Source organism: Schistocerca piceifrons, chromosome 7, assembly GCF_021461385.2.
Source record: "Schistocerca piceifrons isolate TAMUIC-IGC-003096 chromosome 7, iqSchPice1.1, whole genome shotgun sequence".
NCBI lineage: Eukaryota > Metazoa > Arthropoda > Insecta > Orthoptera > Acrididae > Schistocerca > Schistocerca piceifrons.
Genome location: NC_060144.1, coordinates 416920290 through 416943738, shown reverse-complemented (window position 1 = coordinate 416943738; position 23449 = coordinate 416920290). Strand labels below are relative to the sequence as shown.

The 23449-nt window shown below is 38.0% G+C and overlaps 1 protein-coding gene across 1 annotated transcript in view; it reads left to right on the top strand.

Moving 5' to 3' along the window:
* LOC124805079 (3'-5' RNA helicase YTHDC2-like) overlaps nucleotides 1–23449 on the top strand; it is a 306102-nt gene that overhangs the window by 75950 nt on the left and 206703 nt on the right. The window contains exons 6-9 of the mRNA XM_047265510.1: nucleotides 5964–6223; nucleotides 19956–20010; nucleotides 20095–20272; nucleotides 20483–20629. Coding sequence (XP_047121466.1) covers nucleotides 5964–6223; nucleotides 19956–20010; nucleotides 20095–20272; nucleotides 20483–20629 — 640 coding nt within the window. The remainder of the gene's footprint in view (nucleotides 1–5963; nucleotides 6224–19955; nucleotides 20011–20094; nucleotides 20273–20482; nucleotides 20630–23449) is intronic.

Sequence of the window (23449 nt, the reverse complement as noted above, 5' to 3'; positions counted from 1 at the left end):
ATTTCGTAGAGTGGCTGGAAGCTCATGAAATCGTCGGCCATCAGCCCTTGCGTCTAGAGGATGCAAGTAATGGACATAGTGGGGAGGATATGATGCTTTAAGTGTGCAGAGGACGCCAAGTTGGAAGTGAATGATTCTCAGTGACCAATGAATTTGTACCACCAGTACAGAAAGCTTTCAAGACTTTGTAAATGCGTTGCTGCCTGCAGTGTAGAATTCTGAATTTTCTGGTTTACACCGCATTTGTTGCTGTTTAATGATCAAGCATGTGCTTTGTAGGAAGAGACTTCATAGCAGTCTGTGGAGCCATTTCATACATGGACTGGGAATCAGTGAACAAGATGTGCGTGACAAGGTCTGTTTGAAGCCAATAAATTTCATTTGTTCAATGGAAATTTAAAATGTGAAATTTTTGTAACTCTCTTTCCTTTTTTGACTTTCAAGTGTCATCCTGTTTTCTTCTGAAGTTTATTGATGGGAGGCAGTTTAATTACTGTTTGCAGTGTATGTTTTCCAATTTATTAGTTGGAACTGGGAGTCTTTCTTAAAGCAGTGCGTCTGTTACAAGGCATTTATTAGTGGTGTAAGATTTGTGACAGTTTTAACATTGTCTCAAAGATTGCATGGAGACACGTGACTCTTATTTAGACCGATTTAGCAGTGTAGCAGTGGTTCAGGGTATTCATTAGTGATGTTAGATTAGTGACAGTTTTAATTCTGTCTCAAGTGTTGAAACAAGGAAGGCAACCTGATAGTGCAGAGGATTATTCTGGATCAAGCAATAACGAGTAATCTGTAGAGCAGTTAGTTGTGTAACTAGTCTCACATGCTGCATATTGCTGAGTGTGCATGAATTCTGGCTGCAGTCATGAGTGGGACTTCGTGTGACACCACCAAAGGTCTGAATAAAAGACAGAAGGAAAGTTTCAGTGATACGTATTTCAGATACAATATCAAATTATCTGTATAAAGTCTTTTGAGGTACACAAAAAGGACAGCTGCCTGGTGATGTCATAGTAGAAATGGTTACAGCTGAAAAGTAAGAAGTGCAAGAAAAATTTTAAAATTATTTGCAGAACACCTGAGGAAGAAGATAATACCCTAGATACCTATAATTATTCTCCTTCATGAGAAAGGAGAAAGATAACATATGAAAAGCTTTTAGTATATCTATCCATCTTCTCTATTCATTAAAATTATGACCATAGCATAGAAAAAAGTTGCATTTTAACTAGATAAAAGAATCAGTTGGCTTTAGAAGTGAATACAGATTAACAAATCATTTGCAACTCAGTCAAAAAATTACGGAATGGAGCAATGAGTATGTGCAAACATTTTGTCTGTAAGATATCTTTTGAGTCAGTTTTGATTAAATATCTACTAACAGCTCTAAAGATAAGAGGCGCTGATCCAGCATCTCTGAGCATACAGAACAAAATAATTATATGTCAGTGCTACAGATTCCATTAGACTTAATCAGGATAGTGAGAAATTTTGAATTGAAAAATGATTTAGGCCAGGGAATTCCATACCACTAAAAATATTATCTGCAAACCTAGCTGAAATTTACAATTCTTTGTAAGATAAGGCAGTACAAATCCACAATGAAATCGCAGTGTCCAGAGCTTGCCCAAAATGTCATTTCTCAATAGGACCCAGTACCACTACAGAGGCATCTGCACGTAAGACCATAATGTCAGCCAAAGAAGACTGTGTTCCATAATATGAAAGTGATTGTGCTGAATGTAAAAAAAAGGAAAATACATCCAGCTGACAGGAACATGCATTGCAAGAATAACTATCAGTGACAGTGTTAGCAGAATGTAGTTTGATTTTAGTCCATTAAATTTCGGGCATCCAGCTGCGCAAATAAAATTCTAAAAACATTGATTTGTGCGGCTGCATGCCCAAAATTTAATGGACTATTCATTTCACCGCAAGAAGTTGAAAATGCATATAGTCTGAGGTTATTCTTGGATGGGATTTCTTGCAGGTATCACAATCATTCATAGACTGTGAAGGATCAGAGCTACAGACTGACGAAGCTCTTGCTACAAACATGCATAACAGTGTTTGCTCTGAGCAGTTGTTTGCTGTTGAAAATGATGTTGGCTTAACACCATCAGGGAGACGAGCTTCAGTTGTCGATTGAAATGCTCATGGAAACTTTGAAGCTTGATGTTGAATGCAAGAAGCTACTGAGGTTCACAAAAGAAATCTGCATGCCAGTGAGAATTGTAAACATTGTAGGTGGTCAAGGAGAACTTTGAATCACTAACTGTCACGAGCAACCGCAACTCATCCCTCAAGTTACGTGCCTAGGGACAGATGAATCAGTCCAGGAAGGGGAGCTTAGTCATCAGCTTAGAATCATGCTCCGCTGCCATGACGAACAGTGCAGGGTACAAAGCTAGTATTGAGCTGCCAATAAGATTTGGACTGACCAAGAAACAGCGTAGGTGAGTGAAAGCTATTCTGTGTCATTTTCGGATGCTTTAAGGATGTGAAGTGGAGAGAAGAAGGCGCAAGCAGCCCATGATGAAATACTGTATAATCATGAGATTGTCTATCAATTAGCCAGTGCTCATATAGCATGTTGCTGGCTGAATGACATATAATGTGGGAGGAGATGGAGATGGTGCTGCAGTATGACATCATTGAACCTTTAGAGAGTTCTTGGTCCTCTACTCTGGTCCTTGTAAAGAAGAAAGATGGCACATGGCATTTCTGCATCGACTACTGATGACTGAATAAAGTCAGAAAGAAAGATTTCTATCCATGCCGCACATTGATGACATTGTAGACTGCTTGTAAGAAGCAGAATATTTGGGACATGCAGACAGGCTACTGCCGATATGAGGTTGACAAGGCTGACTGGGAAAGGACTGCCTTCATAACTCGTGATGGCCTCTTTGAATTCAAAGTTATTCTGTTTGGACTGTGCAACACTCTAGCCACTTTCAAATGTATGATGGGCGACCTGCTTCTACACCTTCTGGGTAATATTGTCATTTTTTTAAGATGTGTGGAGAACATCTAAGCCACCTGACAACCCTGTTGAAGTGTGTTCAGACTGCAGATGTCCATCTGAATCGCAAAAAGTGCCCCTTCAATGCCCACAAAATTAAAGTCTTGAGGCATCTAGTGAATGGCGATGAGGGTCTGTCCCAATCCAGCAAAAATAAAAGCACTCACAGATTTTGTGACTCCTTGGCACATTCACGACCTGAGAAGTTTTCTCAGAACGTGCTCGTACTGCTGGAGGTTTATTGAGGACGTTTGTACCAAGAAATGACCCTTGCAATAAGGGAGACCAAATTTTCCTGGAGTGAGGTGCAGAAAGATCTTTCATTGTCCTTAAGGAAGTGCTAACATCTTAAGCAATTATAGGATAGGTGCAGTTCTAATGCGAATTCAGGAGGATGCTGAAAAGGAGATAGTTTATGCTTCCATGGTGCTATCCATGTCCAAAATGAACTAGTCTGCATCCAAGAAAGAGTAATTTGCAGTTGTGTTGGTGATCAGCACATTATGGCTGTATTTATTTGGCAAACCAGTCACCATTGTGATGGACCACTGTTTTCTATGCTGGCTAGTTATAGTGTGAGGTATCTGTCAGGCCAGATGGACACAGAGGCTTCAGGAGTACAATGTCATAGTGGTGTGCAAAAGTAGATGCAAGCACAGGGACGCTGACTTCCTTTCAAGGAATCCTTTGGCAGAACACAGCAATGTTGATGAAATCTCAGTTATCACTGCATTAAATGACATTGCTACTGGACACAGGGAAGATCCAGCACTGCTGAAAACCATAGAAGCCTCTGAGAAGAAGGAACTGACCAAAGGAGAATTCCAATTAGTAAATGAATCATCGCATAAGAGCGACTGTGATACAGTGAGATGGGAACGTTGCTCTTTATCCCAGCTTGTCTATGACTTACTATCTGAAGTATTTATATGATGCTCCAACATCTGGTCACTGGGGTTTGTGAAGCCTCTGGACAGAACCAGGTGAAGGTATCACTGGCCAGATCTCTACTTTTCCGTTAGACACTCTGTGAGCCACTGTAATGAATGAAAATGATGGAAGCACATGCTACAGCTACTGCTGAGGCACCTAGCATCTACCCTGCTGGCAAGAGTGCCATTCCACTGAATTGGAATCAACCTCTTGAGGAGGCTCCTTAAATCGACAAACGGGAATTAATGGCTAATAGTCTGCATTGACTGCCTCCCCTACTATTCTGCCACCAGAGCTGTGCCAACTGCTGAATCTCCATACTGCAAAGACATCATTTTAAAGTACAAAGCACCCTATGTGATGATCTCTGATCATAGAAAAGTTTTCTAGTCGAGGCTAGTATCAGAAGTAATTTCACACCATGATGTCCCCACACAATAGCTGTTTATCATCCACAGAAGAATTGCCTCATAGAACACTGTAATAAGGCCTTGGCAGACAGTTTCTCAGTGTATGTTAATGTTGAACAGGCAGACTGATACACAATACTGACAGTCACAATATTCACATACAGCACAGCAAAGCAAGGCACTACAGACTTCACATCTTTGTTTGAATTCAACAGTTGTGAGGTTGAAGCGACATCAACCGGATGATACTCAGAATGACTATGTGAAATACCTCATCATCAGGACTGAAGAAACAAGGAGGTGGCTTATATGCGGACCCTGGACATCTAAGAGAAAGACTGAGAGTTCTATAATACCAAGCATCTGTCAGAGAGATACAACCTGGGAGACATGGTATGGATTTTTACACCTGCGGAGAAAGTGGAACAACTGTAAAAGTTATTAAAGCACTTCTTTGGGCCATATTGTATCCTTTGTCACTTGTTGGACTAACATATGAAGTCGAGATCATGACCCTTTAGAAAGAAGACAAAAAGCACGAGATGTTGTCTGTGTCCTCCATGTTATGAAGACCTATTGATGTCCAGAGGCAATTTGATTATGGGAGGTTAAGGAAACTGAAGACCCACTTGACAAGCACAAAGCTTTGATGAGAGAGGCTACCTTTGATGCTCATCATGGCGAAGAGGATACAACACAACCAGAATGCAAAATCCGCCAGTGTGGATCACAGTTTTCTCCAGGAGAAGTATTTTGCAATGCCGCGAGCCGTGGTACATGCAGTGTGGCACAGTGCTAGTGTCTCTGGCTGGTGTACCTGTGAGTCACCAGTTCAAACCCAACCACTAGTAATTATTTTTATTTAATGTTTATCATTTCTGGAAGGTTCTTGAATTGTCTTGTGTTGTATGCTTGTATATTCTAGAATATTTGACTTTTGTATAAACAGCTGCAATCTTCATCCCGGTTGTTAGTTCTGTTTTCGCTGTATGTTGGTGTTTGTTTTAATGCGCTTTCAGTGCCAAGTACTGCATTTCCATATGACCCTGATTTTGGATTTGTGCTTGAGTGCGGTTACGATGTGACAATATACCTTTGTAATATCAAGTAATTCTTTTGAAAATAAAAACTGTATAGTCCTAAGTGTAAGTTGAAATACACCCAGAGTTTCTATCTTCATTCGTGTAGAAGAGGCAGTGTTGTGAAATTGGGTGAATCTTTTTGAAATGCCCTGTAGTGTCTTTAAACTTCTTCTTTGAATATTTGTTGAGTGTAGTGCTGTTTTCATGTTTAGTGAATAGTCCTGTGTTGATGATCTCAAAAGTCAATTAATTCTGTAACTACAAAGTATATTCTCACATTAAATTTATTCAAATTATAACTATCTTCTGAAATTGATAGAACTCTTTTCTGCTTCAGCATCTCTTTTATTTCCATTTATTTTTTGGCATGGCTTGTTTTGAGTGTGCTGCAATCTTCGGTTATTATTACTTTAATGTTTATAGTACACACTCCTTTCAAGTGTAATGTTTCTGCCATCTGTCCTGATTGTATTTGTGTCATGAAACTTTTCGATGTTGTATTTGTTTTAGATTGGGACCAAAAACTGTGTTGACATATTGTACTGATGGTGTGTTGTTGCGCACATTGATGGGCACGGATTCAACACTAGCCACAGTAACACACATTTTAGTTGATGAGGTCCATGAACGGAGCCGTTTCACAGACTTTCTACTCATTGTTCTTCGTGATGCTCTGTGCAAGTTTCGCTCTCTTCGTCTTATACTTATGTCAGCCACCCTTGATACACAAATATTCACCAAATACTTCAACAATTGCCCAATTGTTACAGGTTAGTAAATTCTATCAAAAATTGCCAAATAAAAAGTGCTATTTTCAAAGATTTTACTTGCTAAATTAAGAATAAAACACCTAGTATTAACAATATAAGGAAAAATCAAACAATGGAAAATCCAGGATGGAATAATAACAATATTATGAAAATGATAGATTGCTGCTCACCATATAATGGAAATGATGAGTTGCGGACTCAACATTTCCACTACATGGTGAGTAACAATTTATCCTTTTCATAATATTGTCAATATAAAGAAAAGGTAGATTGCTAACTCACCTTAAAGATGACATGTGGAATTGCAGATATGCACAACAAAAAGACACTTACACATTAGCTTTCGGCCAAAGCCTTCTTCAGAAAAGAAAACATACACAATTTGTTCTCATAAGGAAGCACACCTCACATCCATATGACTGACATATCGGGCAGTTCGGACCAGAACACAATTGGCACGTAGAACGGAAGCAGCAGCTGCTGCTGCTTCTATTGTGACAGTTGCATTCCAGTCTGAAGTGCCAGAGATGGTGGTCATGTGGACATGAGGTGTGTGTGTGTGTGTGTGTGTGTGTGTGTGTGTGTGTGTTTCCTTTTTTGAAAAGCCTTTGGCTGAAAGATAATGGTTACACATTATTTTCATTGTGCCTGTCTGCGACTCAACTTACCATCTTTACAGTGAGCAGCAATCTATCTTTTTTTTTATATTGTTGATATTCCACATTAGTAATAGTGTATTATTGCTTATATCTTTTCATAAACCCAGTAAGCCTGAAAAAAATTATCTTTTTGTTATGTCATAATCAAGTGGTATAGAAATGAATAATTTGTGACCTTTCCTTTTTTGAGAGGCACACATTGATAGCTTAATCTACATTTTTGCTGTAAACTACCATAGTGTGTGTGCCAGAGGACATATATTGGATGGTACAAAATTTCTCACATCACCTCTTTCCTCCATTTTTAAGTTGTGCCTAGTCATATCATGCTCTTGACATTATTTACCAAAAATAAAAACAATCCTATTTTTCACTATCTCAGTTTTGATGCACTTTTAATTCAGCAACTGTTAAAATTTAATTCTGGATACTTCACTAAGTAAATGCTATATCCAGCAGCCTGATTGTAAAGAAACACCTTTCAGAATTGAAATATGAAGTGTATGATAAAAAGTGATTCAGCACTATCAGAAATCTGTCTTTCTGTCATAATTGCCACAAAATTACTTCCTACAACTTTTACAATATGTTGTTGTACAGCACTTTAGAAAAACTGCACGAGCACGTAAATGAGCTCTAAGGAAGATAACCATTTTCAGCAAAAGACGATGCCTGAAAAACTGTAACATTTTTATAAGTGGAAAGAAAATGTCTTCCCTTGAAAACTTGCATTCATATTAGGTTAGAAACAGCGAACTGAATAACTGTTACTACTCACCTTATGAAGTATGGGTGAAGTATGGCATCATAAACAAGACTGAAAATGTTGCTAAACCTTTCAGATGATGTGTTTTTTCAGAGGTGACTAGTAAGGAACACATATACACATATAGTTTCACCTGCTGAGGTTTCTTGGTGACCAAAAGTTCATTTTCATATTTTGTTCTTTTCCTAGAATTATTAGCCCTGCTTTCTTGAAATAATTCATATCTTCCATTGCTCCTCACACTCCCTGGAAAGTTAATTGAATTGGTGTTGAAATTATGTCTTTAAATATGCAGAGTTTTCAAAATATTTTAGTAAAGTTATTTATGGCATGAACTGTAAGAAAATGAGCTGACTCAACTAACTTTAATGTTATTCAGCACAAAAATGTCGCTATGCATCAGAGTTATTTCTTGATGGAGCCAACTTCTCACAAACACCATCTCCAGACTCTCCATACTGTTGGCAAACTATCTTCCAAAAACTTGACTCCTACAAAAGTCACAGTTCTATCCAACGGCTTCGAGTTTTGTTTCACACACAGATTTAAGTGTGATATACTTGAAAAGCAGTGGATCTCTTTCACTCATTTCCTATTTTATCTGACATTATCCCCATTCAGTCATCCTGCTGCTGAAGAAGTTGAACACCACAATATCAGTTCTCTTACTAGCTGCTTTGATACCTATGCAATTTAGTGGATCCTCCCACAGAATCAACTCCCAACTCCTTTGACCTATGCAGATAAATTGTCCGTATAAACTCTCTTCCCCGATGTTTAACTGAATGAGGAAGTACTGTAGTTCTTCAACTTTGTGTATGTTGAATAAAAGGACTTCCGTTCAGGCTGTTAAAGTCCTTCATTGAACAGCCACGGCCAGTTTTGCATTCCTAAAATGCATTATCAGATGATCTGTACTCTGGAGGAATAACATATTTACTCCTCAGAATATTCAATTTAAAAGAAAAAATTAAAAATTAATCATTATGATCACATAAGGCCACTAAGAATAGCATACTTACATGATCTTTTAAATCATTGTAGTATACAGGAAAAAAAATTATAGGCAAGTCCCAACGTTCATAATCAAAGCAATGAAAGCAAGTAACTCACTGTAAAGCAGTGATCCAAGTCCAAATGACTGGACCCCAAAAGCAACCTATAAAAACAGGGGTCATCTCACCAACTAAGGAAACCAGAATAAATTGGAAAAACCATAGATGCTGTAAGAACATCTGAATAAACAGTCAGATAAACATAGCCTGACTTTAAGTAGGAGCCGGAAAGAAAGAAGCAAGGTTGTAGACATACCTTATCTGTAGATCCCTCAGGGAAGTAACATGGCATCAAACTGAATTAAACTGGCTGAATGCTAATATGAGACGATGCAGGAAATGGCTCATGCACAAAGTTACAGAAGGGCCAAATTGTGTGTACCAACAGGAAGGATGGAAAGTGGGCAAAAATTGTTACTAAGCTAATACTCCAACAAGCAAGGGGATAAATACACTGAAATCCAAAGGTGGTATGTAAAAAATGTGCTTCTAGGATCAATAAACTACTTATTTAAACAATCAAAATTACCCGAAAGGTTTCTGTGGCATAAGTCCATCTGTGCATTCAGTGTTTCATCCGTAAATGTTTGCAGTGAGTGATATATTTCCAGTTCTTCCAAAATATTCAGTGTATTGCCCTTGTTTTCTTGATGCAGTATTTGAAGATTAGAGGGTAGATGCATGATTGAATGTCCAGTCTCCTGTACATGGTATTTAAGGCTCTTTAGGAGCCTGGGTTGGTATTATGCTCCTTAAAGCATATCTCAAAGTTTCTACTGGTTTGACGTATGTAACTTGAAACTGAAAACATCACATGTTATTCAGTGAGTTCCAGGGGATTTATAACTTTATAATCTCGACTTTTCCCTGTGTGTGAGCCTCTAGCTTTATTTCCAGCAATGGAGGAGGCTAGAACTATATTTTTAGAACATAAATGTTTGCCAATCCTTCTGCAAACGTTATCATATTCTATGATAAACCTTGTTATTACGGACTTATTGCATTTGGGGGCAAGGGTAATGGAACACTCAGGCAATCTCCAGGCCCAGAAAGATCAGGATTCCCATTATTGCTCTGTGAAACATTCCTATTAATTTTAGTGACAAAATCAGCCCTCTGTCTGTTGCAGTGGGCTATGAACTGTGTTGCATTCTGCCCCCTCGTCTAATGTAGAGTGCCTAGGAAACCTGCTTTCTTGGATTTCTAGACAACGATTCAAGCAAATCGAATTAATAGATTTTTATTAGAATGAGATAAGGGACAGTACTTAACTTTGAGAAATTCACACTGGGATGCCGAAAGCAAAGGGCGACATGAAACATAAGTAGTCTCTTCAGTATATACAACTCCAATAATACTGTTCATAAGTCACTGCTGTAGAACTCGTGGGCCATCTAGACTTCGACTGGAGCCACGAACAGGTGGCGCGGTGCTTATTATTCTCTTCTCCTAGGTGCCTGTGCTGTCTTGGTATCATCCTAGAGAGGAGTCCATCAGCATACTATTGGCTGTCGTCGTCTCACAGCCCTGTCTGCTATAACATTCCTGGCTGACATGCCGGTGCTTAATGTTATGCCAGAACAAACTGAATTACGATGAACTCACACTCGTAGGATTATGGAGACAGTGGGTCACTATGCAGTCTTGGTATTAACAAAAACAAAACAAAAAACTTTCGAAAGCCAAGATCACATAAATATTTGTATTTTTTCTTATTTTCAACAACCTGTTTTGACAGACTTTGCTGTCATCTTCAGATCTTCAAAATTTTTCTTACAAACTGTGCACATTGTGCCTTGGAACTTCATGTCAATTTTCCGCAACAAGAGAAAATTCAATCACTCTCCAGTCCATGAGAACTGTCATCTCGTATTGTATTGCTTGATTTGAAGAATTATGAACTACCAGATCAAAAGTTGTAGGTTTTCGATCAATATCCTAACTGATAGTGTTCTCTCGAAGTGTAATAGACGTATTTAAGAAAGGCGTAGTTCCATTAACGCTCTGTTTAATGGTAAACTGGATGTTATCGTTCAAGCTATATGGCTGACTTTTTATTCAACAAGCAGTATTCTGGTTATGGTTGCCCTCATTTTAAAGGACTTTCTTCAAATTCTTGAACTTTAAGTAAAGTGTTGTGAAAGTGACAGTTACTATCTGGAGCACATGTTTCATTCAAATAGTTTGGTCTTCGGACCAACATTACACATTATGTTATTTTGTAAACCCAGTGAGGTACGGTCATTATTGTATCAAGCACATATACTCCACTTGATGATGATAAGTAGCTAACAATTTGATTGGGTGATGAAACATATAGACCTGTATTTATGTTATGTCAGGGACCTTTTAAGTCCAGATTCTGAATTCAGGCTCCCCCCCCCCCCCCCCCTCAAAAAAGTGTAAATATAACAGAAAGGATATTATCAGTAAGCTTTCTAATTTAGCCTGTCCTCCTAACACATCCATTCTTTTTGTGGTTGTGAACAACATGGACACAGGTATTCCTATGGATCAGGTACAGGATATAATTATAAGGACCTTAGAAGGCACATTGCAAGCCCTTTCCCCCCACTCCCAGAAGAAATATATCGTGTTTTACAGCTGTTGAAGTTGGCGTTAAGTTTCATTTATTTTAAATTTGTAGTGTGTGTGCGTCTGTGCCAAGACAGGGGTTAGCCATGGGTTTCTCCACTTTCCTACTGTTTGACAAACCTGTTCATAACGAATTTCGAGCACTGTACCATGGAGGATCTAACTATATACTCCGACAAGATGGATTTATGGTTCCGATACATAGGCGATATTATCTTATTGAATAGCAGCTCATGTAAAGATTGTAACAGACTTCTCCTTGAGCTAAATAGCTTGAATGATAACATCCAGTTTACTGTGAAACAGAACATTAATCGATCTCTGCTTGTCTTAGATCTGTTTATTATGCTTCAAGAGAACACTATCAGTTATGATATTTATAGAAAACCTACAACTTCAGGCATGGTAATTTATAATTCTTCAAACCATCCAATACAATGCAAAATGGCCCCGTTCAGATCAATGCTGCGTAGTGTCCCCCAGAAGCCTGTGAGCATGAGTTCAGAGTAATTCAGTTCATGGTCCACAGCAACTGATATGGGACTGACTTTATTACTAACATTAATAGGAGTGTTTTAAAGAACAATAGTGGGAAGTGTAATCCTTCTGGGGTCCGAAGATTGCTTGAGAGTTCCGTTGCCCTTGCCCCCATGCACAACAAGTCCCTTAATGGCAAGGTTTTCTCGTAGAATACCGTACTACAGTAATGTTTCCAAAAGAAGAGTTCTAAAAATATAGTTTCAGACTACTTCATTCCTAGAAATAATGACCAGAGGTTCAGACCCAAGGAAGAGTCAAGTTTAAAAAAGCTGTAAATCTCATGGAGTATATTGCAATACATGTGATGGGTTTAGTTCAAGGTACATTCGTCAAACCAGTAGACATTTTGAGATATCCTTTAAGGAGCATATTAACAACACAGGCTCAAAACCAGCCTTAAATGCCTACCGACAGGAAACTGAGCATTCAGGTATGGATCTCGCCTCTAATCTCAAATAGCTACATCAAGAAGACAAGGGTAATACACTTAATATTTTGGAAGAATTGGAAATTGTCACTCATTGAAACAAATTTCCAATGAAACACTTAATACACAGGTGGATTTACACCATAGAAACATTTTGTATAATTTTGGTTGTTTAAATAAATAATTTATTGAATCCTAGTAGCATATTCTTTACGCATTGCCTTTAGATGTCAGTATATTCATCCCCTCGCTTGATGTAAATTGTTCAGCCACTTTCCATCCTTCTTGTTGGTACACATGACTTGGTCCTTCTGTAACTTTGTACATGCACCATTTCCTGCAGTTAAACTTAGTTTGATGCCACATTACCTCCCTGAGGGGTCTATGGATAAGGTACATGTTCAGCATTGCTTCTTACTTTATGGTTCTTACTTGAAGTTAGACTACATTTATTTGATTTGTTTATTCGAGTGTTCTTATGGCACTTACGTTTTTTCCGAGTTATGCCCTTGGTTTTTAGGTTTCCTTTGGGGGTCAGTCATTTCATCTTCAGTCACTCCTTTACCGTCAGTTACTTACATTTACTGCTTGAATGATAACATCCAGTTTACTGTGAAACAGAACATTAATCGATCTCTGCTTGTCTTAGATCTGTTTATTATGCTTCAAGAGAACACTATCAGTTATGATATTTATAGAAAACCTACAACTTCAGGCATGGTAATTTATAATTCTTCAAACCATCCAATACAATGCAAAATGGCCCCGTTCAGATCAATGCTGCGTAGTGTCCCCCAGAAGCCTGTGAGCATGAGTTCAGAGTAATTCAGTTCATGGTCCACAGCAACTGATATGGGACTGACTTTATTACTAACATTAATAGGAGTGTTTTAAAGAACAATAGTGGGAAGTGTAATCCTTCTGGGGTCCGAAGATTGCTTGAGAGTTCCGTTGCCCTTGCCCCCATGCACAACAAGTCCCTTAATGGCAAGGTTTTCTCGTAGAATACCGTACTACAGTAATGTTTCCAAAAGAAGAGTTCTAAAAATATAGTTTCAGACTACTTCATTCCTAGAAATAATGACCAGAGGTTCAGACCCAAGGAAGAGTCAAGTTTAAAAAAGCTGTAAATCTCATGGAGTATATTGCAATACATGTGATGGGTTTAGTTCAAGGTACATTCGTCAAACCAGTAGACATTTTGAGATATCCTTTAAGGAGCATATTAACAACACAGGCTCAAAACCAGCCTTAAATGCCTACCGACAGGAAACTGAGCATTCAGGTATGGATCTCGCCTCTAATCTCAAATAGCTACATCAAGAAGACAAGGGTAATACACTTAATATTTTGGAAGAATTGGAAATTGTCACTCATTGAAACAAATTTCCAATGAAACACTTAATACACAGGTGGATTTACACCATAGAAACATTTTGTATAATTTTGGTTGTTTAAATAAATAATTTATTGAATCCTAGTAGCATATTCTTTACGCATTGCCTTTAGATGTCAGTATATTCATCCCCTCGCTTGATGTAAATTGTTCAGCCACTTTCCATCCTTCTTGTTGGTACACATGACTTGGTCCTTCTGTAACTTTGTACATGCACCATTTCCTGCAGTTAAACTTAGTTTGATGCCACATTACCTCCCTGAGGGGTCTATGGATAAGGTACATGTTCAGCATTGCTTCTTACTTTATGGTTCTTACTTGAAGTTAGACTACATTTATTTGATTTGTTTATTCGAGTGTTCTTATGGCACTTACGTTTTTTCCGAGTTATGCCCTTGGTTTTTAGGTTTCCTTTGGGGGTCAGTCATTTCATCTTCAGTCACTCCTTTACCGTCAGTTACTTACATTTACTGCTTGAATGATAACATCCAGTTTACTGTGAAACAGAACATTAATCGATCTCTGCTTGTCTTAGATCTGTTTATTATGCTTCAAGAGAACACTATCAGTTATGATATTTATAGAAAACCTACAACTTCAGGCATGGTAATTTATAATTCTTCAAACCATCCAATACAATGCAAAATGGCCCCGTTCAGATCAATGCTGCGTAGTGTCCCCCAGAAGCCTGTGAGCATGAGTTCAGAGTAATTCAGTTCATGGTCCACAGCAACTGATATGGGACTGACTTTATTACTAACATTAATAGGAGTGTTTTAAAGAACAATAGTGGGAAGTGTAATCCTTCTGGGGTCCGAAGATTGCTTGAGAGTTCCGTTGCCCTTGCCCCCATGCACAACAAGTCCCTTAATGGCAAGGTTTTCTCGTAGAATACCGTACTACAGTAATGTTTCCAAAAGAAGAGTTCTAAAAATATAGTTTCAGACTACTTCATTCCTAGAAATAATGACCAGAGGTTCAGACCCAAGGAAGAGTCAAGTTTAAAAAAGCTGTAAATCTCATGGAGTATATTGCAATACATGTGATGGGTTTAGTTCAAGGTACATTCGTCAAACCAGTAGACATTTTGAGATATCCTTTAAGGAGCATATTAACAACACAGGCTCAAAACCAGCCTTAAATGCCTACCGACAGGAAACTGAGCATTCAGGTATGGATCTCGCCTCTAATCTCAAATAGCTACATCAAGAAGACAAGGGTAATACACTTAATATTTTGGAAGAATTGGAAATTGTCACTCATTGAAACAAATTTCCAATGAAACACTTAATACACAGGTGGATTTACACCATAGAAACATTTTGTATAATTTTGGTTGTTTAAATAAATAATTTATTGAATCCTAGTAGCATATTCTTTACGCATTGCCTTTAGATGTCAGTATATTCATCCCCTCGCTTGATGTAAATTGTTCAGCCACTTTCCATCCTTCTTGTTGGTACACATGACTTGGTCCTTCTGTAACTTTGTACATGCACCATTTCCTGCAGTTAAACTTAGTTTGATGCCACATTACCTCCCTGAGGGGTCTATGGATAAGGTACATGTTCAGCATTGCTTCTTACTTTATGGTTCTTACTTGAAGTTAGACTACATTTATTTGATTTGTTTATTCGAGTGTTCTTATGGCACTTACGTTTTTTCCGAGTTATGCCCTTGGTTTTTAGGTTTCCTTTGGGGGTCAGTCATTTCATCTTCAGTCACTCCTTTACCGTCAGTTACTTACATTTACTGCTTGAATGATAACATCCAGTTTACTGTGAAACAGAACATTAATCGATCTCTGCTTGTCTTAGATCTGTTTATTATGCTTCAAGAGAACACTATCAGTTATGATATTTATAGAAAACCTACAACTTCAGGCATGGTAATTTATAATTCTTCAAACCATCCAATACAATGCAAAATGGCCCCGTTCAGATCAATGCTGCGTAGTGTCCCCCAGAAGCCTGTGAGCATGAGTTCAGAGTAATTCAGTTCATGGTCCACAGCAACTGATATGGGACTGACTTTATTACTAACATTAATAGGAGTGTTTTAAAGAACAATAGTGGGAAGTGTAATCCTTCTGGGGTCCGAAGATTGCTTGAGAGTTCCGTTGCCCTTGCCCCCATGCACAACAAGTCCCTTAATGGCAAGGTTTTCTCGTAGAATACCGTACTACAGTAATGTTTCCAAAAGAAGAGTTCTAAAAATATAGTTTCAGACTACTTCATTCCTAGAAATAATGACCAGAGGTTCAGACCCAAGGAAGAGTCAAGTTTAAAAAAGCTGTAAATCTCATGGAGTATATTGCAATACATGTGATGGGTTTAGTTCAAGGTACATTCGTCAAACCAGTAGACATTTTGAGATATCCTTTAAGGAGCATATTAACAACACAGGCTCAAAACCAGCCTTAAATGCCTACCGACAGGAAACTGAGCATTCAGGTATGGATCTCGCCTCTAATCTCAAATAGCTACATCAAGAAGACAAGGGTAATACACTTAATATTTTGGAAGAATTGGAAATTGTCACTCATTGAAAAAAATTTCCAATGAAACACTTAATACACAGGTGGATTTACACCATAGAAACATTTTGTATAATTTTGGTTGTTTAAATAAATAATTTATTGAATCCTAGTAGCATATTCTTTACGCATTGCCTTTAGATGTCAGTATATTCATCCCCTCGCTTGATGTAAATTGTTCAGCCACTTTCCATCCTTCTTGTTGGTACACATGACTTGGTCCTTCTGTAACTTTGTACATGCACCATTTCCTGCAGTTAAACTTAGTTTGATGCCACATTACCTCCCTGAGGGGTCTATGGATAAGGTACATGTTCAGCATTGCTTCTTACTTTATGGTTCTTACTTGAAGTTAGACTACATTTATTTGATTTGTTTATTCGAGTGTTCTTATGGCACTTACGTTTTTTCCGAGTTATGCCCTTGGTTTTTAGGTTTCCTTTGGGGGCCAGTCATTTCATCTTCAGTCACTCCTTTACCGTCAGTTACTTACATTTACTGCTTTGACGACGAATGATGGGACTTTGCTGTAACTGATTTCCTGTATGTTATAGTTATTTAAAAGGTAATGTAAGTATAACATTCTTAGTGGGCTTATGTGATTATGATCACTTATTTTTTTATGGCAAAGCATTGTTAGAATTCATGAGTAGAAAACAAATCAACTTCTGAATTGCTGTTCATTATTCTTGCCACTGAAAATTGCACAATTGTCTTGTTTCTTGAAGACCTGAGCTTTGTGAATAAATCTTGAAATTTGTGTTGCTGATATTAAGGAGGAGAATGGAGAAAGATCACTTACATTTAAATTACCATGAGCCAAATTGTTACAGATAAGTAATTGAAACAACTCAACAGTTATTGAAGCTACTAAAACTATACTTCCATGCAAATTCCACATGTACAGTCTTCTCCTTTTTGGCTAGAAATGATTATAGACAACTACAACAAGTTCTTGCATATTACAGACAGTGCACATTGTCAGTTGTGTTAATGGAACTAATCTCAATATGAACATATTGATCTGAGTGTTAAACACACTTTGTCTTTGCCAGTAGTTTTAATTATAAAATGTATTTTTACATTGATAATCCACAATTCTCACTTAAGATAACTTGGTGGAAGATCAGGGCAAAGAAGTAGGAACAAAATATCATCTCTTTTAATATCTTTTTCTCTTGTTTTTCATCTCTAAACTATTGGGATTTCATCTTGGTTTTCTAGCAATACGATGACTAATTAACTATCTGCAGGTTGTAATGACTTTTAATTCATTTCTGAAAAATTAAATGTAACTCAGTATCTGCAGGTCCAATGCTTCTATCATCTGTGTGACACTGGCCTATTAAAAGTTTATGATATACCTAGTCACATGCAGGCTGCAGATCTAAAAGGACATATGAAATGGTATGCTTCACCTGTGCAGCTGGCAGTACTCATAAAAATTCTTAGTTCTCAGATGTGTGTATAATTCAGTTTGATTTCTGAGAGCAGTTTTGACTTCCCGATGCTCTCAGTCTGTGTGCACCCCTTTAATTCAGTTTCAGTGCATCTTAAATTCAAGTTGTGAAACTGAGAATACCAATTTGTGTAAAAATATCTGTGGAAATTTGTCTGAGCTTTCTTTGATTACAAAGCGATGTAATTAATGGAACTAAGGAAATTGAAAATCCACTCCAAATCATAAAATTTCTTGGTCACAGGTCTTGAGTAGCAATTAGAGTATGTTAGATTTTTTGAAGTCCCAGTTAGGTCATAGGTCCCATTGGATTAGAGGAGGATGTGGAAGGAAATCGGCCATGTTGTTCCAAAGAAACCATCCCGGCATTTGGCTGGAGTGATTTAGGGGAATCACAGAAAACCTAAATCTAGATGGCCGGGCATGGGTTTGAAGTATCGTGCTCCCAAATGCTAGTCCAGTGTGCTAGCCATTGTGCCAACTTGCTCGATGTTACCAGGTTGCCGTCAGGCTGAACAGAAGCATTAGCATATTTGAATTATTTCCCATGCTGAATAAATATATACCTTTGCTTCCTTTACAGCTTAGAATTTGATGTAATAAATGTTTCCACAATTTCAGGAAGTCCACAAAATTCATGCCAATGGGTAGGAAAGAATTGCGTCAGGACACATGGTGGACCAAGCTGCAGGCAATGTGTTAATCGATATATGTACCAAAATTTATGGAAATCAGGAAACTGTGTGTGAACTGTATTTCAGTTTTCAGAATGAGATTTTCACTCTGCAGCGGAGTGTGCGCTGATATGAAACTTCCTGGCAGATTAAAACTGTGTGCCCGACCGAGACTCGAACTCGGGACCTTTGCCTTTCGCTGGCAAGTGCTCTACCATCTGAGCTACCGAAGCACAACTCACGCCCGGTCCTCACAGCTTTACTTCTGCCAGTACTTTACTTCTGTATTTCAGTTGTTGTTTTTCCTCAATCCCACGCATTTTGTACAATGTACGATGAATGGTCAGTAAGTAAAACACCACATTTATTTTCTTGGGCAATTTTGGTGGAAAAAATGCAGAATTTCTGGTGGGACATCATGGAGTACTCCTGCTTCAGCCCGTATAATTTGAGGAAATTCTGAAAGGTGGTGGTGCTATAGGTAGCCTTTAAAATGGCATCTGTAATAGAGGTGCATTCCAAGCAGACAGCTGTCATTGAATTTCTTTCGGCGGAAAACCAGAGCTGTGCAGGTATTCATAGGCACCTGCAGAATGACGTATGACACCAACTCTTTATACTGTGCCAGGGATATAAATTCTTATGAACAATCTCCATTAATCCATTAGGTATAGCGTTACCAAGTGAAGTGGTGCAGTGATTAGTGCACTGCAACTCACATTCAGGATAAAGACAGTTCAAATCCACATCCACCTATTCAGATTTAGGTTTCTGTGATTTCCCTAAACTGTCCAAGGCAAACGCCCAGGTGGGGTAGTTCCTTTGAAAAGGGCACGGCCAGTTTCTTTCCCCATCCTTCTGTAATCCAAGGTTGTGTTCCATCCCAATTACGTCATTGTCGATGGGACGTTCCTTCCTTCCTTTTAGTTTGTTCAACAATTGCACATTAATTTCCAATGAACAGCAAAGTAATTTTGGGTATACATGACTGCAGAACTTGTGCTGCTGTCTGTATAGACCAAATTCTACTCTTATCTAGGGATGGAATCGACTGCTACCTTGAATACTGATGACACTCAAATGTATTATAGAACTACTTAATTCCAAGGGAGTGTACTCCGACATATGTCTTCAAAACAATTTTTTATTGCATCTCATACCAGCAACACAGTATATGCTAATATACAGGCTTAGGAGAACCTTGGCTGCTGCTTACCTTGTAATGATCACATCCTCAGTATCTGATTATCTAAAATATTTATGGTTTATTGTAGAAGTTACCTGGATCTTGAGGGCCAGGAGCAGACAAAACATACTTGATGTATGAAATTCCTCATTTTCTCTTATTTGTAAGTCCACTCCAAGCCATTCAGAGCATGTATCCAGCAGAGGAACTAATCCAGTCTATCTAGCACAGCCTCATTTGTTTGCAACATCTAGTGAACATGATTATGTTCAGCTGGATATCATAATATTGTCACATTTCATCCTGGATATTCCACTGTTCTAAAAGAAGACATATCATGTATTTCATGTAGCGGTTTGACAGTAGTTAAGATTACCATTGTATTTTTCTGATTTGGGATGAAATGTTTGTTGATTCACTTCCATTTGATTTTTCACAGTGCCTGGCCGCTTGTATGAAGTAAAAGAGTATTATCTGGAGCATATACTAAAACAGTAAGATTTTCATTTGGAATAACCTCAAGAAAATCCAACTCAGCTCTACATTCTACTTTTATAAACTTGTTCATAATTTTTCAGGACAAAATACATGACCAAAAAAATGATGCAAAGTAAGAAAGAGCTTGAGAAAAAAAAGGACCAGAGTATGAAGCTGGAAAAATGGACAAAATCTGCCATGGATCCTACACTGAAGGAACAAATTAATAAGAGTGAGAGAAGAGCCATTCTTGCTCCAATCCTTGGACAACAGACAGAGGTAAATTAATTGTAGTGTCAGGGCAGTTGGAGTTTATGTAGAGCACAAAGTTAGCTTCAAGATAGTTTAGTCATCAAAAAACGTGTGTGTTGAGTTCAACAAATTTTGAGTTACTTATATTTATCACTAACTAAACTGTGACGTACCAGTAAGTAGTTATATTAAGTCATTGTTCATTTAACTAATGTTTTTATATTTGTTATCAAATAGCCACTGCCAGAAAAGACTGAATTAGAAAAATGGTTAATCGAAGAGATGGATCGCTGTATTTTGGAAGCTTGGCTGTATGGCACAGAGGATTCATTCACACAACTTCTCCACTTAATGCTATCTGAAAACGTCTCAGTAGATTATCAGGTGAGGGACATTTAAATTGTGCGTACATGTTACAGCTAAGGTTCATGATAGTATTCTTTTGGGTTAGCCCTTACTAAAAAACTTATAGACAGTGTGAATATTCTGTAAAAGTGTTTTAGGAAGTGTTGTATGATTTATAGAATACATTGCAGAAGTTTTTATGAAAACAAAAGTGTGTTTTAAAATGAGAAATTAGACAAAAACCTCACAGCTCGACGATTTTACTCTTAACGCCTCAAGCCAGGATCATGAGCTTATGCCTGCATACCATGTTTACCTTCACTGGCAGTAGCCCAATCACATACTCTCCAGCTGTAGTCTTGCTGGTAAAACTGTTATCACTCTATCATCTGTTGATGGCAATCAACACTACTTCATATGCCACGTGTAGGAACATTTGTGCTGATGTACTGTTAACGTCTTTACTAGAAGCAAGTCGGAAGAAATGGGGCTGTATAAACTGTCCTAGTTTAAAGAAAAAATATGCAATGGTACATGAAAATATTTAGAAGCCTACTAAACATTTCAGTACGCAAAGCATTTACTGTTTATCAAGCCATTTAAACATCAGAGGAAATTGCACAGACAAGTCTGCGAATCATAACCTAACTGCTGGAAACTGATGGAAAGAGACTGTTTGGTAAACTTTGTTTCAAAGATTACTTCAATGTGTACAATATTGAAAGTTTATTTTAAATGAATATGTTTGTGTTAGATATGAAAGGCCTTTTGTTAATAATTTCTGAAAATTTCAATTATATTTCTACAGATAATTCCATAACTAGAGCAAGTAAAACACTTCATACCTGTACTGGTGGTCTAGCTAAACTACTGACAGTAGGATAGGCACAAGCACAAAAACTGTAGGCTTGAAGTGCTAATTTTAATGGTAAATTGGAGGTGTCTAGTATGGTAATGTAGCCACAATCTGTGTATGTTGCTTTCAGGTACACAAGGAACATAAAGTTAAACAAAACTAACATGTGACTATTGTGATACATGAAGATGTTCCATAATCTATTATGTCATACAATATTAAAACCTACGAGTAAATGAATCTTACTAAAATCACAATGAACTGCCAGTACTTACTTTCCTGGGCTGTGACTCCCAGTATTTCCAATACACACATCTAAAATTGTGAGGGATAATTTTCCTGATACCTGATTTCCTGCATTTTTCAATATATAAGTAATTTGTGGTGTTATTATAAGCGTCAGTTTACAGATCCACATAACTGGAGTTCGATACATGTTCATCATAGGGTTTTTATCTACAAGGTGTACAACTTTGCTTCCACCGTTTGTCGATAGGTGGCAACAGTGGTAAGTAGCGGTCAAAAGAACAGATCGCAGACTTCAGGCAGTTAGCTTCGACCTCGGTCAATATAATCTCATTCAAACATTAGTCGATTTGTGTCTGAATCATAAAGTTGTTCTTGATTGAAAATGTCAGTTTATGAGCCTAATTCTCGTCATTTGTGGGAGGTGTTACTATTTTGTTTCAGTATGAAGAAAACAGTGGCTGAGTCTCATCAAATGCTCTCAACTACGTATGGTAAGGCTGCTATTAGTGAAAGAATGTGTCATGACTGGTTTCAATGCTTCAGAAACGGTGATTTTAACGCCGTAGACTGGCATAGTTCTGGAAGAGAGAACGTTTTCGAAGATGCAGGATTGGGGACATTGCTGAGTGAAGATTCACGTCAAACTCAAGAAGAATTGGCACGATTAGTGGGAGTGACACAGAAAGCCACTTCAAAATGTCTCAAGGCTATGGGCATGATTCAGAAAGAAGGAACTTGCGTCCCGTGTGAGCTGAAACCAAGAGACGTTGAACGGCGTTTGTGTGTTTTTGAACAGTTGCTTCAGAGGCAAAAACGGAAGAGATTTCTGCATCGCATTGTGACCGGGGATGAAAAATGGTTTCATTACGATAACCCTAAATGCAAAAAATCATGGGGATATCCCAGCCATGCTACCACGTCGACAGCCAAACCGAATATTCATGGCTCCAAGATCATGCTCTGCATTTGGTGGGACCAGCTCAGCGCTGTGTACTATGAGGTGTTAAAACCAAGTGAAACAATCACAGGTGCTCGTTATTGAACGCAATTAATGCTTTTGAGCAGAGCATTAAAAGACAAACGGCTGCAATACAGCGAGAGGCACCATAAAGTGATTTTGCAGCACAACAACGCTCGACCTCACGTTGCAAAAGATGTCAAAACGTACTTGGAAACATTAAAATGGGAAGTCCTGCCCCACTTGCCGTATTCTCCAGACATTGCTCCCTCTGACTATCACCTATTTAGATCAGTGGCACATGGCCTGGCTGACCAACACTTACAATCTCATGAAGAAGTCACAAATTGGATTGATTCGTGGATCGCTTCAAAAGATAAACAATTTTTTTGACGCATGATTCATACACTACCAGAAATATGGAAGAAAGTAGTGGCCAGTGATGGAAAATACTTTGAATGATACATGTGTAACTAATTTGTTTCATTAAAGCCTCAAATGTTGGGGAAAAAATGGCAGAAGCAAAGCTGTACATCTTGTATAACTTTCACTTATTTCACCTCTGCAACGTGAAATGTGCATCATAATTTTGAGTGTATGTTGAACAGTAGGTGCTCCTATAACTGACTGAATAAGTCAGTTCAGAAGTTGAAGGAAGCCAGGGGTAAATTACCTGCAATAAGACTATATCTCATAAAATACTGTGGCATTCATGTCAACCTTAAGTTTGATGACAGCTTTAAAGGATTTACAGGTGCTGAGATAAAGGCCAAGTAATTCTAAAGCCAAATTGAAG